The sequence below is a fragment of the Tachysurus vachellii genome, chromosome 18, assembly GCF_030014155.1.
Source record: "Tachysurus vachellii isolate PV-2020 chromosome 18, HZAU_Pvac_v1, whole genome shotgun sequence".
In the NCBI taxonomy this organism is placed as follows: Eukaryota; Metazoa; Chordata; class Actinopteri; order Siluriformes; family Bagridae; genus Tachysurus; species Tachysurus vachellii.
In genome coordinates this window covers 252,501-269,534 of record NC_083477.1, presented here as the reverse complement: position 1 = coordinate 269,534, position 17,034 = coordinate 252,501, and the positions used below count along the sequence as shown (strand labels likewise).

At 42.7% G+C, this 17,034-nt stretch overlaps 2 protein-coding genes across 2 annotated transcripts in view; both read right to left on the bottom strand.

Annotated features, from left to right (window-relative positions):
* prrg2 (proline rich Gla (G-carboxyglutamic acid) 2) overlaps positions 1–17,034 on the bottom strand; it is a 52,759-nt gene that overhangs the window by 18,884 nt on the left and 16,841 nt on the right. The gene's annotated exons all lie outside the window — the stretch shown is intronic.
* The window catches only part of prr12b (proline rich 12b), a 29,496-nt gene that overhangs the window by 12,141 nt on the left and 321 nt on the right, over positions 1–17,034 (bottom strand). The window contains exons 1-7 of the mRNA XM_060892362.1: positions 16,898–17,034; positions 10,080–10,237; positions 9,692–9,853; positions 5,009–9,585; positions 4,718–4,921; positions 3,554–3,628; positions 1,130–1,901 (exon numbers count right to left, since the gene is read on the bottom strand). The exon at positions 16,898–17,034 is cut by the window's right edge and continues 321 nt beyond it. Coding sequence (XP_060748345.1) covers positions 1,130–1,901; positions 3,554–3,628; positions 4,718–4,921; positions 5,009–9,585; positions 9,692–9,853; positions 10,080–10,237; positions 16,898–16,980 — 6,031 coding nt within the window. The 5' untranslated portion in view covers positions 16,981–17,034. The remainder of the gene's footprint in view (positions 1–1,129; positions 1,902–3,553; positions 3,629–4,717; positions 4,922–5,008; positions 9,586–9,691; positions 9,854–10,079; positions 10,238–16,897) is intronic.

The window sequence follows — 17,034 nt, the reverse complement described above, 5'->3', positions numbered from 1 at the left end:
AGATGAATGAATATACTGTATAAGTCTGTGGATGAAATAATTAATCAAAAATTCTGCAGATTTGAACTTTGAATGTTTTAAAAAAAACGTTAAAAACAGGACAGTTTGTGTGTTTGTGTAGGTATAAGATTGTTCACTTCAATTCAATTTATTTGTTTAGCGCTTTTAACAATTTCCCTTTGTCTCAAAGCAGCGTTACAGAAGTATAGAAACAGAAGAGAGAGAAAAATAAATAAACATATAATAATAATAAGAAGAAAAAATAAGATTAAAAATAAATAAGTAAATATATACAATTAAAGTTTAAAATTCTCACTCTCTCTCATCTTCTACCACTTATCTGAACTACCTCAGGTCACGGGGAGCCTGTGCCTATCTCAGGCGTCATCGGGCATCAAGGCAGGATACACCCTGGACGGAGTGCCAACCCATCACAGGGCACACACACACACACACACACACACACACACACACACACACACACACACACTCATTCACTCACACAATCACACACTACGGACAATTTTTCCAGAGATGCCAATCAACCTACCATGCATGTCTTTGGACCGGGGGAGGAAACCGGAGTACCCGGAGGAAACCCCCGAGGCACGGGGAGAACATGCAAACTCCACACACACAAGGTGGAGGCGGGAATCGAACCCCCAACCCTGGAGGTGTGAGGCGAACGTGCTAAACACTAAGCCACCGTGACCCCCTTAAGTTTAAAATTAATTTAAAAAATATTAACTTAATTTAAAATACTATATATTTATCCCTATCTCTGATGATTTCTTTTTTTAGAATTGAGTCCTCAGAGTTTCAATCCTAGAAAGGCCAAAGTCCAGTTTGGTGATTTTCCTGTTTGGAGACACTGAGGTTTGGAGACTAAATAAATAAATAAAGTGAAAGCAATATTTTACTTTGGCGAAAAGCCAATTTTATACAAAATGTGAGATTTTTTGACATTAACATATGCTTATGTTTAGAAATATTTCCTGCACTAGATCACGACTAGGTGGAGCTCCATGATTCCCTTTTACACATGTTCTGATGATCCAGGCTCAGTCTTTAAACTCTACACTTAAACCTACAAACATTTCCAAACACAATCAAAAACATCTGCATTTACCATCAACACTGGGAGCATCAGTAATGCATTGCTCTGTCTCCTCAGCATCGTCCTCTTTCTCCATGTCCTGTCCTCTACTCTGCACTACAATCTCTTCTTCTCCTCCATCTTCAACATCCTGTTTATCTTCCACTTTCTGCAGTCTTTCCTCCGCTAGCTCCTCTGGCCCCTCGTCCTCTATGGGTTCATCTTCCTCCTCTGGAGTGTGTGCTGTCTCCTGCAAATTCAGCTCAGCATGTGTATGAAGCTCATGGACCATCATGCGAGTCTCTAGCTCTGGGAAAGTCTCTGAATCAGCAGGTGGTGGAGGTGTATTAAGGGGTGGTGCCTGTGAAGCAGGTGGAGATGGTGTGGGAGGGGGCGGAAGGGCAGCCAGGCTGTGGGGTGTGTCATAAAGGGCGGAGATGGCTGAGGAGATGCTCTTCTGAAGGTCCTGGTTCTTGCTCACAGAATCTTCTTCGTCGGAGGAGAAGGACGGCAGTGTCTCCAGGTTTCTCTTGAGTTCCTCATCCAGGCGTTTGCACGGTGAAGGGCAGTTGCTCAATGCAAGACCTCCGTCTCCCTCTGTCTCCCCAAAAGGTGGAGGAGTTGGAGGTGGGGCTGGTGGTGGAGGTGGTGATAAGGGACGAATCCCTCCTTTCACAGAGGGCTCATGAACTGGGCTGGATCCGTCCAAGGCAAGCAGTCCAGATGGAGGCTTCTTCTCTGTTTTTAGAAAGTCCAGAAAAGAAGTAATAAAGCCAGACTTCAGTTCTGATGGCTTGTCCTCAGCCTGAGAGACAGGGACCAAGAGAGGAAGCAAAGGACAAATGGATTCAGTGAAAAAGATTCATGAAACATGGATGATACATATTGAGAAAATCGATTTAAATTTTTCAGTTTCGTCGCAGCTCAACATGTTAATACTCGATCTAACAGTCAACAGTCTCGTCAGACCAGAGGGACAAACCAATGTAACGATCTCGTTCTAGCAGCCACAGGTATCTACACTTTAAACTTCTTATCTCCTAATGACAGAGGAAATTGTTAGATATTGTCAAATTGTCAAATTTTTGATTGAATTTTAGACTTTTAGATTTTTTTTGGCAGACTCCATTATCCAGAGTGTCTTACATTTTATTTAAATTTATACAACTGGGCAATTTTGTGTTAAGGGACTTGATCAGGGGCCGAGCAGTGGCACCTTGGTGGACCTGGGATTCAAAATCATGACCTTCTGATCAGTAGTCTGACACATTAACCACTAGGCTCCCACATGATAAGAATTTGTTACGGTCTTCCGTTACAGTCAGTTGCATAACAAGTTCTCCACCAATTAGCAGCTACTTCTTCCTGCCGTCATATTTTATTTGTGTTATTTATTTGTATTGCATTTACTTTAATTGCATATAAATAGCTTTGGTAGATCTTTACTGACCAGAGAATCTTATGCAACAGTGCACAGAGATTTCTGCCCAATTACAGAATGTATTTTACATTATTACTGGCTTCTTTTGTGCCTCACTGTCATCCAGTTCTAGCTTATCATTGAGTGGTGCACTTTTTCTCTGCCTGCTCTCTCACTCTTTCAAGAATCTTGCCTTCTTGCACAGAATTTAACGAATGAGGCTCTCTAGGCAGTGTCATGGAGGTTTGAATAGTTTGCACTGCCTGGTTGGTGGATCAGCAATGCCCACAGGACACCAAAACAGCCTTAAATGAAATGCTCTTTAGTCATCAGTTTCACAGCTATCCTGCAGAATAAGTGTCAGAATCATGATCTGCTTACCATGTCATTTTATTTTCATCTATAATGACTGATTCAAATGCAGCTGTGTCTTTCTTCAGGCATTTAGTAATAAAACAATACATGTGCATATGGTATTATGCAAGGACATATCTTTGAAATGTTCTTTTACTAAAAATAATTTCCACTAAATAACAATAAGACATTAAATGCTTCGTTTTGTAGAGGCAACAAAAATCTGGTTAAGTCAGTAATCAGATGAAATAAGAATATTGCTAAAGAGAGAATACTTTTGCATGGTGCTGTATATTAGGTGTGTCTAAAGGGAGGTAGTACAGCAGGGGGGCTGGATGGTGGTTACTATGAATGAGAAACCATGGCAACCGCTACCCTGGCAACAGCCAGCTCTCTCCCCTTCTTTTATTGCATTTTTTTTTAAGGACAGATAGATCATGGCAGGCTGTCAATCATTTCATACTCAGACTATACTGCTCCCTCTAGTGGAACTAACCGCACCAGCAAACTGAAGACAATGCATTCCCTCGTAGATAAACACACTCGTCATGTTGCCTGCAAAATACTCTCTAGTCGTCCTGTCCTGCATATTCATAAATTATTTAGATTATTCCTTATAGCATTATTTCATGTGCATCATGAATTTTCCTATGCAATTTTTAAAAAATAAAGATGTGCCTTACTGAGCTGGACAATTTTTGCATGGTGGCCCATGCCTCTGGGGTCAACTGTTCATCCATGTCTCTCTCCCAAGATATCTGGGGAAAATCCACAGATATCATACCTTACATATGCAATAACTAAAGATATCCACATTACACCCCCTGTTTTTTCTTCCTTCCTTCTCTTCTGAGGTTACCTGTTGCTGAGGCAACAAGAGCAATTTCACAAGTACAATTGTACACAAAGGCATACAGAAGGGATCATATGATTAAAGTTTCAGCATTTTGGACCTTTGGAATAGGTAAGAAAACACAAAACCTCCATTTGCATAAACATTTTCTTTTCAAGAATGTATTTAGGATAACTATAATATATCATAATATCTTCTGTATTTATAATCATTTATATAATCTTTTCATTTTCTTTATTTTTACAAAAACAGAGGAATAATGCATCTTGAAATGGTCACGTGAGCAAGCGAAGGCAAATCATTTCTCTAAGTAATATTTTCTAAGCAGTGCAGTAATAAAAACAAATTAATTTATGCTATGATATGAAAATGGTAAATGACTTATGCAGATAAAGGTTTGTGACACTAGTATAGTCCAAACATCCAGTATATGGAATCCAGCAAAGCACTAGTAAATTAATACAGTGATAGTTTTCAATTATATCTTCCACATGGTTCAAATTTAAAAAAAATTCATTCATTCATTCATCTTCTACCGCTTATCCGAACTACCTCGGGTCACGGGGAGCCTGTGCCTATCTCAGGCGTCATTGGGCATCAAGGCAGGATACACCCTGGACGGAGTGCCAACCCATCACAGGGCACACACACACACACACACACACACACTCTCATTCACTCACGCAATCACACACTACGGACAATTTTCCAGAGATGCCAATCAACCTACCATGCATGTCTTTGGACCGGGGGAGGAAACCGGAGTACCCGGAGGAAACCCCCGAGGCACGAGGAGAACATGCAAACTCCACACACACAAGGTGGAGGTGGGAATCGAACCCCCAAACCTGGAGGTGTGAGGTGAACTTGCTAACCACTAATTAAAATATTATAAAAATATATATATAAAATATTAACAGGGAGCATATTTTTCCTTCTGATATTTTGATATGATATTTCCTATAAAGTCCCTATAAATATTCATATTTTTTACCTCCTCGTCCTTCTCTTTCATCTTATCCTGACCAGAGTTCAGATCGGTTCTGTTCAAGTCCAGTGCAGATGTTGGTCCAGGACTCAGACCAAGAGATGGTGCAGATCCCACTGAGCCATCAGACAGAACTGGGTCTGTGCTCGATAAGGAGTCTGTCCTCAGCAGGGATTCAGATGAAGGCATGGGGGGAAGAGGAAGCTTTATCTAGAAGTGGGGAAACAGGTTTATGATATACTGCGATTAAATAATCTATTTTAAATCTTAAAACATAAAGATTTTTGTTTCACTTACCTTAATTGGTTTGATAGGTTCCTGATACTGCTGTTGAGGCTGATGTTGTTGTTGTTGTTGTTGGATTTGAGTTTGCTGTTGATGTAAGTGCTGATGGTGTTGTGTATGTAAGTGCTGCTGTTGGTGCACGTGTTGCTGCTGTGGGTGGAGGTGCTGCTGTGACTGTGAATGGTGGTGCAGATGTTGATGTTGCGGTAAGTGCTGCTGTTGTATATGTTGCTGTTGTAGTTGTTGGTGATGGAGATGAGATGCTTGTTGGTGAGGCTGTTGGTGGTAATTCTGTCCTTTGTTTATGTCTCTATGCATCTCCAACATGAGATCATCTTTCCTGCCACGACCCCTTCCTCGTCCACGACCCCTTCGGCTCTCCCCAGCACCATGTCCCATCAGCCCCCTGCAATAAGGAGGTTCTGGAAGTGGACGAATACGAGGTCTTCCCCTGGGCCTTGGAGGGCCTTCTCTTTTAGGCTTGGTGGGCTTTCTACCTCTTTTCTTTGGCCCATCATTGGGAAGGAGCTGTGGAGGAGGTCCAAGTGATGAGTACCCAGAGGGATTGCAGAAATCCAAGTCACCCATTAGATTACCACCAACCCCTGAACCACCACTGGACTTTCTGCAGCTGGACACCAGATCAGGAAGCAAATCCGGGAGTCTCCTGCTGTTTAGTCGGATGTCAGCAGGAACATCTGCTTTATCTTCATCATCTTCAAATTCATATTCTTGGGCATAGGTTTTTTTTGTCTGTGGCTGGGCATTGGGGTCCCGCCGCTGTTTAAGAAGGTGAAAGGAGCTGGTCTTCAGCAGTTTTTTAGGTCTAGAGGAACAGAAGATGGGCAAGCTCAGCCCACTTGTACCAGAACCACTACCTACACTTGAATTTCCCATAATTTTGTTTCCTGTTCCATCTACACTAGGCCCAGTCCCACTGATTCCCATGCCTGATGCCTGAGACTGAATTAGGCCCAGTTGCTCTGTATTCACAGTAGATGGGAGTTCATGACTTTTCAACGAGTCCAAATCTAGATGCATGCTTCCATTGTTAGATTCAGAAAGACAGTACTGCCCATAAACCTGGTCACCATGCTGGCCCATCATATCATATCCACCTGCCCCACTACCTGCTTTAACTGATTCTATTCCATCCTGAACATTTACCCGTGCTTCAGACACAATATCCTGATCTCCCTGTCCTGTGCCTGCTATACCAGCACAGCTTGGTTTGTAGTCCTCAGTACAAAACATGTCCTCCATTGCTGGAAAAAATGAACGATCCTCATCTTGAAGAAGTGAGTCAGGAAAACAAATGGAGGTCAGAGGCATAAACCTCTGCTGCTGCTGTTGATTCTGTCCCTGATTCTGTGTAGTTTTCACCACAGAACTTTCAGTGTCAAACTGGTTATCTTTAAGTTGGTCTAGTTGTGACTGAGAAAGCTGGGGTTCTGGTTCCCTGGGCTGGGCCTGGGGTTGAATTGGGCCAGTGTTGGTTGGCATGTGGTGAGAGTGCTGGTGGGAGTGCTGGTGATGTTGGTGGGGCTGAGGTTGATGGTGGGAATGAGGGTGTCCATGGTGAGACGAAATATGATGCAGATGTGAAGGGGCTGACATGCTCAAATTGGACTCATTCAGGAAATTATGGAGCTCAGAAGGTGTTTGATGTGTATGGTGGGTCTGATGATGTGAAGGCATTCTATGCTGCTGCTGGAGTTGTTGCTGTGGTCTTTGATGGTCATTAGCACTTCCATCTCCTGCAACAATTCTCTCAGTGGGCCCTGAACCTTCACAACTGTTTGTTCTAGAAAGTGATCGTTCAAGCATTTCAAGTTGTGAGACTGAATTCTGACTTGACTGGCTTTGGGCTCTCGGTGCATCACATCCATAGTGGGGTTCCATAGACTGGGATTGGAGTTGAAGTTGAAGCTGAGAGGCCTGTGACTGGGTTTCCACACTCCCACCACTTCCAGTTCCAAGGCCTCCACTTGGTCTCATTAAAGTCTGCTGACTCATAGGGTGTGGTGTTGGTTGGTGGATCTGTTGAGAGTCCATCTTGTTATGTGTGGAGTGAGAAAGGACAGACTGTAGAAGATGAGCTTGCTGAGATTGCTGAGTCTGGTCAGGTGGTGAATCCATGTGGGAAAGGGAATTTTGGGACCTTTGCTGCTGCAAATCTGGAGGTTTTCTTATGTAGGGAAGCTCTGATGAATCTGTAGGTTTCTTGATCTCCACGTGAGTATGAGATAAGGAATGGGGGTGAGAGTGCTGTGGATGCTGTGAGTGCTGTGTGTGTGAGGAATGTGAAGAGTGATGTTGGTGTGTCTGGTGCACATAAGAGTCCCCTCTTCCATAATGGACCACTGAGCCAAGGGAGTCATGTTGGTGAGTGTGTGGAGCATGATGGTGAGAGTGAGGGATTGAATCAATTCCCCCTTGTCCTCCATTTGCCCCAGCACCTGATACTGATCTATCTATTTTTGTTTGCTGCTTCTTTAGAGATATTTCCAGTTGACTCTCTTGGTTAGTTCCAGTTCCTTGTCCAGCAGTGTTTGTTGTTCCTGGTGCACCATTATTATTGATATTATTGGTGCGAATGACACTCTGTAGTTGGTAGCGTTCTTCAGATGCCTTGTTCAGTTCATAGGCAGACATTCCCTTTGTTTCTTCCCTACTCTGTGGCATAGACTGTGCCTGTACTGACTGCTGCTTGGAATTCACCTGTGGTCCCTGTTGCTGAGAATGGTGCTGAGCTGGATGGGGTGCTGGGCTTTGGGAGTGCAAAAGGTGCTGTATTAAAAAATCATCATCATCTTCCTCTTCGTCTTGGGATCGTTCGATGCCAAGCATATCAGTCTCTGACTTGCTCTTGAGAGGTGTAGAGTGATAGGGCTGTGCCTGTGATGGTGCTGACCGTGCGTCTGAGTAACCCTGTGGAGAAGCTAAAAAATTAGGAGAGAGAACTGAGGATATGTATTTATTACCCCCAGTTCCTCCTGGAGACTGTGCAGGATGAGTTGGAGCAGGGGAGTGTAGTCCAGGTCTAATGATCGCAGAGTTAATTGAAGGTGAAGGACTGGAATCAGGAAGGTGGTATGATCCTCCAGCTCCTCCACTTGCAACATTGTTACTGCTATTAGCTGTTGAACTACCACCTGTTGAGCCAGTACCACTACCTGTCGAACCAGTACCACCTCCAGACCCAATTATGGCAGGTGAATGCCCCGTACCATCATAGCCCATTGAAGGACTTCCTGCTCCTCCAAGTGAGGGTGGTAAAGAACCATATCCTGATTCAGAACCATAAACCCCATCCCCTGAAAATGAACGGCCTGTTGCTCCAAGACCCCCAAACCCTTTTCCTGTACCCGCAGGACCAGAGCTAACTTCCTGGGCCTGTGGAGAACTAAATCCCCCATAAGGCTGGGAGAGGTGGGATGGTGGAGGTTGACTAGGTGAATATGATTGTGAGTGTTGTTGTGGTGGGGTTTGGCCAGAGAGACAAGAGGTGGGTTTAACAGGAGCCACAGGGGAACCATATGTGGAATGGCAGGGTTTAGGAGGAGGTTTTTGTGTTGTAGAGGAGGAAACAGGGAGTGGTGGAGGAAGTTGTGGGGGGGCTTGTGGTGCAGACTGGGGCGGTGGTTGCTGCCTTGATGGAACAGAGGAGGTGCTAGATGAAGCAGTCGGGTTAGATGAAGTAGAGGAGGATGAAGTAGTAGAGGAAGCTGAAGGAGGCGTGTGAGGAGTTCTGGATGAAGAGGAGCTAGAGGATGAGTAGCCACTGCTTGAACTAGAACTCTTTCCTGATTTCCCAATTCCACCACCAGACACTGCTGATGAAGATGTTGAGGAAGTGCTATATGCTGGCTGTACAATGGGGCGGTACACTTGGTCTGATCGAGGTGAGGGCTTAGGGTCAGACGATGGGCTCTGATCACCAAGTGGGCTACAGTTCAATCCACCATGCCGATGGTGAGAGATTTGCGGATACCCTGATGCTCCACAGCTAAGATAATGTTGCAAGGGATGTGATGAGGATGAGGGTAACTGGGACTGTGCAGGGGAAGGTCTCTGGTAGTGCTTAATTACACTGTCTTGCCTTGGAATTGCTCTTTCCTGTTGGATAGGTGGTTGCGAGGGTGCGGGTGCTGAAGAGAATACAGAAGCATTGTACAGATGGGAGGACTGCTCTTGAAGTTGGGAGGAGAGCAGGTTAAATTGAGGGGGAGGTAAGTGGCGGGCAGAGGATGATGTAGGTGCTTGAGGCTGAGGACCACTTGAAGGCTCCTGTGCTCCTCTGTATGCTGCTGCACTTTGTGAGGAGAGAAGACGGTCAAAGCCGAGGCTGGATTGGGACTGTGTCTTTATGTGTAGTAAAGGATCATGGGGTGATAGCAGGCCATTAGATGTAGGACTGAATGTAGGTGTATCCTGGAGAGACAGTGATGGTGTCACACCGGAAAATGAACGCCCAGAGAAGGAGGCAGGGTGTTGGTATGCTGACAGGGCAGAGGAAGAAGGGAATGAACCAGATCCAGGTAAAGCACTGGAGATGAAAAGCTCAGCAGGGGCAGGGGTATGCATTGCTACAAATATGGAGAGAGATAAAACCAAATCAACCAGTTTACAATGATATCTGTTTAAATATTAATTTGCATACGACAGAAAAATGAAGCATTGTTGGATGTTTACCAGTCTGCCATGAAGGGGTACGGAACTGAGAAAGGAGAGAGGAGGCAGATGGGGGAGGCTGTGGACCTCGGGATTCCAAAGCAGAAATCAGGTTCATGACTGATGTGTCAGGCCCTGAGGGGCCAGCATGGTGTAACCCAGCATCGAACAAACCTGAAAGACCTATAAAAGAAGTGATGATGTATATCTCATTTAGATGTATATACCTGTTAAAACTATGAAACCCTGTATATCAACGTGACAATCAACAGCAGTTCAAACTCAAAACACCATTTCAGGAATATGTCATCAAAGGGAAAAAAAAAGCAAACAGCATGATTCAACATGAGGATAATAACACATTTAGAATATATATAGAAGGTACACAAAAAATCTCTATTGCCCTCACCTAAGCTCCGCCCTGCAGCCCCCCATGCCCCGGCCTGTCCAGAGCTGCCTGGGTGATGATTAGTAGCATATCCTTGCAGGGGGTGTGGTGTGGCATAAGCTTGACGATGGAGTAATTCGGAATCCGGATGGGAGGATCTGGAGCTCCCATACATCAGACTGACAACACGGTAGAAATAAAAAAAAAGCAGAGTGAGATTACAATAGAGGGAAATTTAAACAAAAGTACGTCCAGCTGTTTGCATAATGATTAATCCTTAATATCCAACTCTGAATAATTATGTTATGTGCTAATACACAACCCAGTTAAAACATGATACACGGTACAGGTCTTTTGAGCCGTACGCTTCATAAATCCAGGTATAGGATATTGGCTGGTCTAGCTATACATTATACCCTACTCAGTAGAGCCACACTGTGTAATCTGACTATCCACTTCCTTATTCTTCCCACTACCAAACAGCCTCAGGATCTATAGCTCTATCTAGTCTTCACTACAACAGTACACATACTGTACTCATTATTCTAGTACACGCTCAATCCTTCAGGCTACGAATGTCAAAACCTCGACGTTGTTTTCAACATCTCCAGTGCACCGTTAATTACTTCATTCACCAACATATCAATACTCAAATGTTCTGTACAATTCCGGAACATTTACTGTGATGCCATAGTGAATACTGATATTTTTAGATTACATGTACGTTTTGGTAGATAACAAAGAGAACCAGTAAAACCTTTAACTCTAGCTCTGAAACAAAACCAAAGTCATGCTATAATTGTGCATTTTTATCTGTTGTCCACATTCTCTGTATTTCTTCCTCTGCTGTAAACGTAACCCAGCTATTCACCCTGATTGGACACAGCTTGGCCAATCAGCCTTCTTTTGGCATCTCTACAGTCTGTTGTTCCTTTTTATAAGAGCGGGCAGTTGAGCTGACAATAGCGGTTAGGATGTTGCTGAGGTGAGACAGAGCTCTCATTGATAAAAGCTCTCTTGTGACTGAATTGCCTTGGTAACCCCCTTCCTCAACAGGCTCTTAATGGGAGTACAGCTCTGTTAGCATGGCTCGCTCCGCTCGGAGGCCAGTGTGGGAAGCCGCAGACGCCACACACAGAGCAAGCACGTGGTGAGGGGGTGGGTGTCATTCAATATGAGCAACAGAATGCAGAACCAGACAGTCTATCTTTTATCATTTCCTTCTACAAGTCATAAAATTATGCCAAAAAAAGATTTCAATAAAAAACGATAGCCGGTCATACGGTATGATCCAGCCATTCAATTTTCTGTGAATAGAAAATCATTTCCTGTAAACACAAAAAATAATTATTATCCGCTTGGCTTCTGTTCACAACGTAGGAATGACCCGAGCTCATGCTAAGGCGATAGCATCTGAGAGCTTGTCCATGTAGTTTAAACACACCTTTGTCTCAGGGGTCGGGTTCTTGTGTAATTAGCTGGAAAAAGCTCTAATGAACTGAGTTAAATGGTTAAATGCACAAGCAAAAGCTCACACATCTCACTCATGTTCAGCTTCTCTGGTACACAAATTACTGTGGCTGTAGAATTCGGTGTGCTGTTTGTGATCAATAATACAAACCCCATTCTTAAGACATTTAAATATCTTTGATTTGGTTTTTAGCCTTTAACATTTTAAATAACCAGAAAGTTTTTTTTTAATGCTCCATTTTGTGAGCAAAAGCAAAAGAACTTGTGATTTTGTGGAAGAAAGAACAAATCCTAATTTCAGTCATCAGACAGTCAGATGCTTCCTCAGGAATAACAAATCTCACAGCGTGCCTTCATCGCCATTCATATACATTACAGTCTGTGAGTTCTCTTCTGAGATCAAAGAGACTGTCATGGTGTCATGGGCCTTAAGATTGACATGGGGTTTGATAGAAATCAGACCTTAATTAGATGTTAATCCCAAAGAGATGAACCAGAGACCCAGAAGGAGTAAGAGATGGACCCCTGGAGAGACAAACTGATGGATGTCTCCCTATACACACACACCAGAGCTATGCTTCCCTTCCTTTCTCATCTTTTAGGGAATTTTCAAACCATTTCCCTTCATTTTGCTTTCTTGGTATTAATCTACAATGGTTCAGTTGCTCTTCAGGTGATTCCATGCACGTTTGCTCTTCTCCAGTTCTCACTCTCTCTCTCTCTTTCTCTTTCTCTCTCACACACACACACACACACACACACACACACTTCTCCAGAGTATAATCATCACACGAGTGATGATCACCCCTTCTTCAAGAATTCACTGTTCTAGTGTACTCTTTGCAATACACCTTTCTTTTTCTGTCTCCAACTCCAGTTGTTTCTAAGCTTCAACACCTTTGGCCCACACCTTTAGCCAATAATTTCCTCCATATCTCCTCCAGCTTCAAAGGAACCAGTGGAATAATATATCGCAAGCTGATGAACATAGAGGGACTGGAAGAGAGAGAATGCATGAGTATGAGACATGCATGAAAGCAGGAAGACACAGGGTGAAATAGAAAGGTATTAAAATCACTGTAAAGACATGCTACTAATTTAATGGATTACTATCGCGCCTCACAAATGCAATATGTTTACTGGCTGATGAGAATCTCAACGAAACCTATTAATCTCCATTAGAAACTTTCAGTGTGTCTGTAGAACCCTGTACAGCTCTCTATGGTCCGGATGCTCCATCAGGCATGATCTTAATATCACAAAATGAACAGAAAGAATGATTCCTCTATGGAAACTCCTTGTGTTGTGGAATTATTAGGTTAAAGTTGTATCTCTGCAGGAGGTTAATTCACAAGCGTCGCTGTCGTATTTGAATAAGTGCCAGAAAAATCCAATGTCAGAGACCTGCAGCTTGAAAATTATTTCACTTCATTTCATATTCATTTAATACATCAGCATGTTTCATCACGGCCTAATGGAGGGACACACATAGTCCCACACCAGCACTCTCGTTCTGAACTAATATTAATTCAAAACAAAAGCAATTACAATTTCTCCCCAAAACTAAAAGAGGAGCAATTCAATTTCACTTCATTTCATTTTACTCGGATGATGTTCTCCGCCGGCACTGAGGCTGCAGTGCTGGGGTTTGTCCGGCATCTTATGAGTCAGAATTGCTCATTAAGGATCCCGGGTGCTATCAATCCATCCTGTAGTGTGCAGAGATGCCCTTGACTCAGAAAGGCAATCATAAACTATCCAGCAGCCCAGGAGCAATCACTACCACCAGGCAGAGTCCATGGGAGAGAGTAAAAGATTTTGTGTGTGTGTGTGTGTGTGTGTGTGTTTTATGTGTGTGTGTGTGTGTTAGGAGTTTCACCTGGTCCACCATCACAGTATCATACAACACATCGACCTACTAGACTGAATATGTGATAAAGTACTATTCAGATAAAATTGTGTGTGTGTTTAGTAACAGGACCTTCTGTCCTGGCGAGTGTGTCACATGGGATCTCTCTACAAATCACACACTTAAACTAAAAATTACATGCATACTATACACACACTGCATGTTAATACACACTCATTTATTTTCCACTTGTTGTATGGAGTGTAACTTGCTCATTATTGTGTCGCACGACTATAAGATGTCGTAGTGTACCTGTGCTAGAAACTCAACAACTTCCCTGCTCTGACGTGCCCTTTTAAACACCGTCTCTATTTTATTGGCCTTGGTTTCAGCAGCAGATGACAGAAAAGAGTAAAGACTGAGTGTTTCCTGTAGTGTCTTTAAACAGAAGAATTAGCACAGAATCTCTTTTCCCACAGGATATAACACAATCATTACCAACATGTCACCTGTGACAGGATAAATATTACCTGGAGTTATTTCTACTGCTCATTTTATATAAAAGGTAAAAATATGGAGTAAGTTTTCCAGACTGTAAAATTACTGAGATGAAATTCTGTCTAAAATCCCAGAGATTCTCTGGAAATAATTATAATATACACGCGCACAAGGAAAACTAATCCGGTGTGAATCTGCTTTAGGAGTTACACTTTAAACACGTTCCACATTAACAATCTCTACATTTTAGTAGGCGGACATGACGTTTTTAATACTGCAGGAAAATAAATGTTTCTAGAAACTGAGACTGTAACAGAACCTTCATTACCATCGTGGTTACAGTTAGAACTACGTCTGTGATGAAGAATATTTACTCTGAACCAGCAAGTTTCACTGTAACCTAATGCATCTAATGGAACATCTACAGCTAAGCTGATGGGGTTGAGGTAGGAATTAATAAGCCGTACACTTGAAACGTGCATCAACTGTCTGCTGTAGACTTTATTCTTTAACTTTTTTAAATGTTTGTCAACTATAGAAGGAGCAATATTAAAGGAAACAAATGGTTAAAACCGGTTTAAAAAGATGCATATGACTATATAACAAAGAAGAAGAAGAAGAAAAAGAAAATCTAATTCTAAAATATATGGAGTTATTTTTTTTTGTGTTTGTTTGGTTTTGTTTGTTTTTTTGCTATATGGACCCTGCAGCACGAGCCTCTCTGTGATTGATTCGGTTGTCACGGAGACACTGACTGATACGTCGCCCTGGCGCTTTTGAACGAAGGCCGTGTTGCGTTACCGAAAAGCTGAACTGTGTGTAGTGTGTGTAGTGTGTGTAGTGTGTGTAGTGTGTGTGTGATGGAAATTAACAAGAGCATGACAGAAGGTTTAACTGACGGGAAGGAAGGAAGGGAGGAAGGGGATGCTGTAGCTGGAGGATGCTAAGCTAACTACTTTAAGAATGGCATGATGTTAGAATGACATGAAGCTTTATGTTCACTGTACTGTAGACCTGGTCATATAGTGTTTATTAACTGGTCTAGATAAATAAATAGCACAAAGTCTACATTACATTGAGGCTTATGTATTGTACTGTCCTACTGGTTGCTGCACTACACACACCTGTCCAGGTGTCATCCTTCACTCACTTTATTCTCTGAGCGGATGTTTCAGTGGAGTCGACATGATGTTGGATATTAAATATGACATTTACACAACGTTAAACTAAACCACACACACCTCACACACACCATATATACACCACATACTTTATATAAACCACACACATCTCACACACACCATATATACACCACATACTTTATATAAACCACACACACCATATACACACCACATACTTTATATAAACCACACACACCTCACACACCATATATACACCACATACTTTATATAAACCACACACACCTCACACACACCATATATACACCACATACTTTATATAAACCACACACACCTCACACACACCATATATACACCACATACTTTATATAAACCACACACACCTCACACACCATATATACACCACATACTTTATATAAACCACACACACCTCACACACCATATATACACCACATACTTTATATAAACCACACACACCTCACACACCATATATACACCACATACTTTATATACACCACACACATCTCACACACACCATATATACACCACATACTTTATATAAACCACACACATCTCACACACCATATATACACCACATACTTTATATAAACCACACACACCTCACACACCATATATACACCACATACTTTATATAAACCACACACATCTCACACACCATATATACACCACATACTTTATATAAACCACACACACCTCACACACACCATATATACACCACATACTTTATATAAACCACACACACCTCACACACCATATATACACCACATACTTTATATAAACCACACACACCTCACACACCATATATACACCACACCTGACACACAACAAATACACTATATACATTATATACACCATAAACATAACACACCCTGTATACCACACACACCACATTAACTATATACACACACACACACACCACATTAACTATATACACCACACACACCACATAAACTATATACACCACACACACACCACATAAACTATATACACCACACACACACACACCACATTAACTATATACACCACACACACACACCACATTAACTATATACACCACACACACACCACATTAACTATACACACACACACCACATTAACTATATACACACACACCACATTAACTATATACACCACACACACCACATAAACTATATACACCACACACACACACACACACACACACACACACACACCACATTAACTATATACACACACACACCACATTAACTATATACACCATATACCCCATGGATACAAGAGGGAGCTACACAGAACCCAGTAAGCACGTTATTTGATCTTTGGACAATGTAACCTTGTGCAACACGGGTGCTTTGTCAACACACACCATTAATTACCTCCTACCCCCAAACACACACACACACTAAACTGAACAGAGAGGTTACACACAGGCCCTGCAATCTCCTACACCAGTGAAGGGGATTTTGGGGAGAATTTGTGACAAGACAGTAGCTTAAGCAACATCCCTGAATGTCCCCATCCCCCTCTTCGCTTTCTTTCTTTCACGCCCCCCCTTTCTCTCTCTCTCTCTCTCTCTCTCTCTCTCTCTCTCTCTCTCTCTCTGTCTTGGTCTATCTACCGTATCCAGCATTCACTCTGTCTTAAGCGCATTCCTGGCATTTTTTAAAGGCTCCCTCCTCCTCCTCCTCCTCCTCCTCCTCCTCTTCCTCCTCCTTTCTCACTACATGACAATACCTGGAGCTTTAACCAGTAACAGTAACCAGTGCTAAATGAAACCACAGACAGGACAGCCTGATCTCTCTCTCTCTCTCTCTCTCTCTCTCTCTCTCTCTTGCTGGCGCACATGTGTGTGTGTGTGTGTGTGTGTGTGTGTGCGCTCTTACCTCGCCTTGGCCGACCTCTCGTAACTCCATCCCGTCCCGGCGCCCAGATCACCGAATCCTGCGCCAGGATAATTTCTGTCCATTAAAAAAATAACAGAAAAGAAAAGACTGGAAGGAGAGAAGGAAGGAGAGAAGGG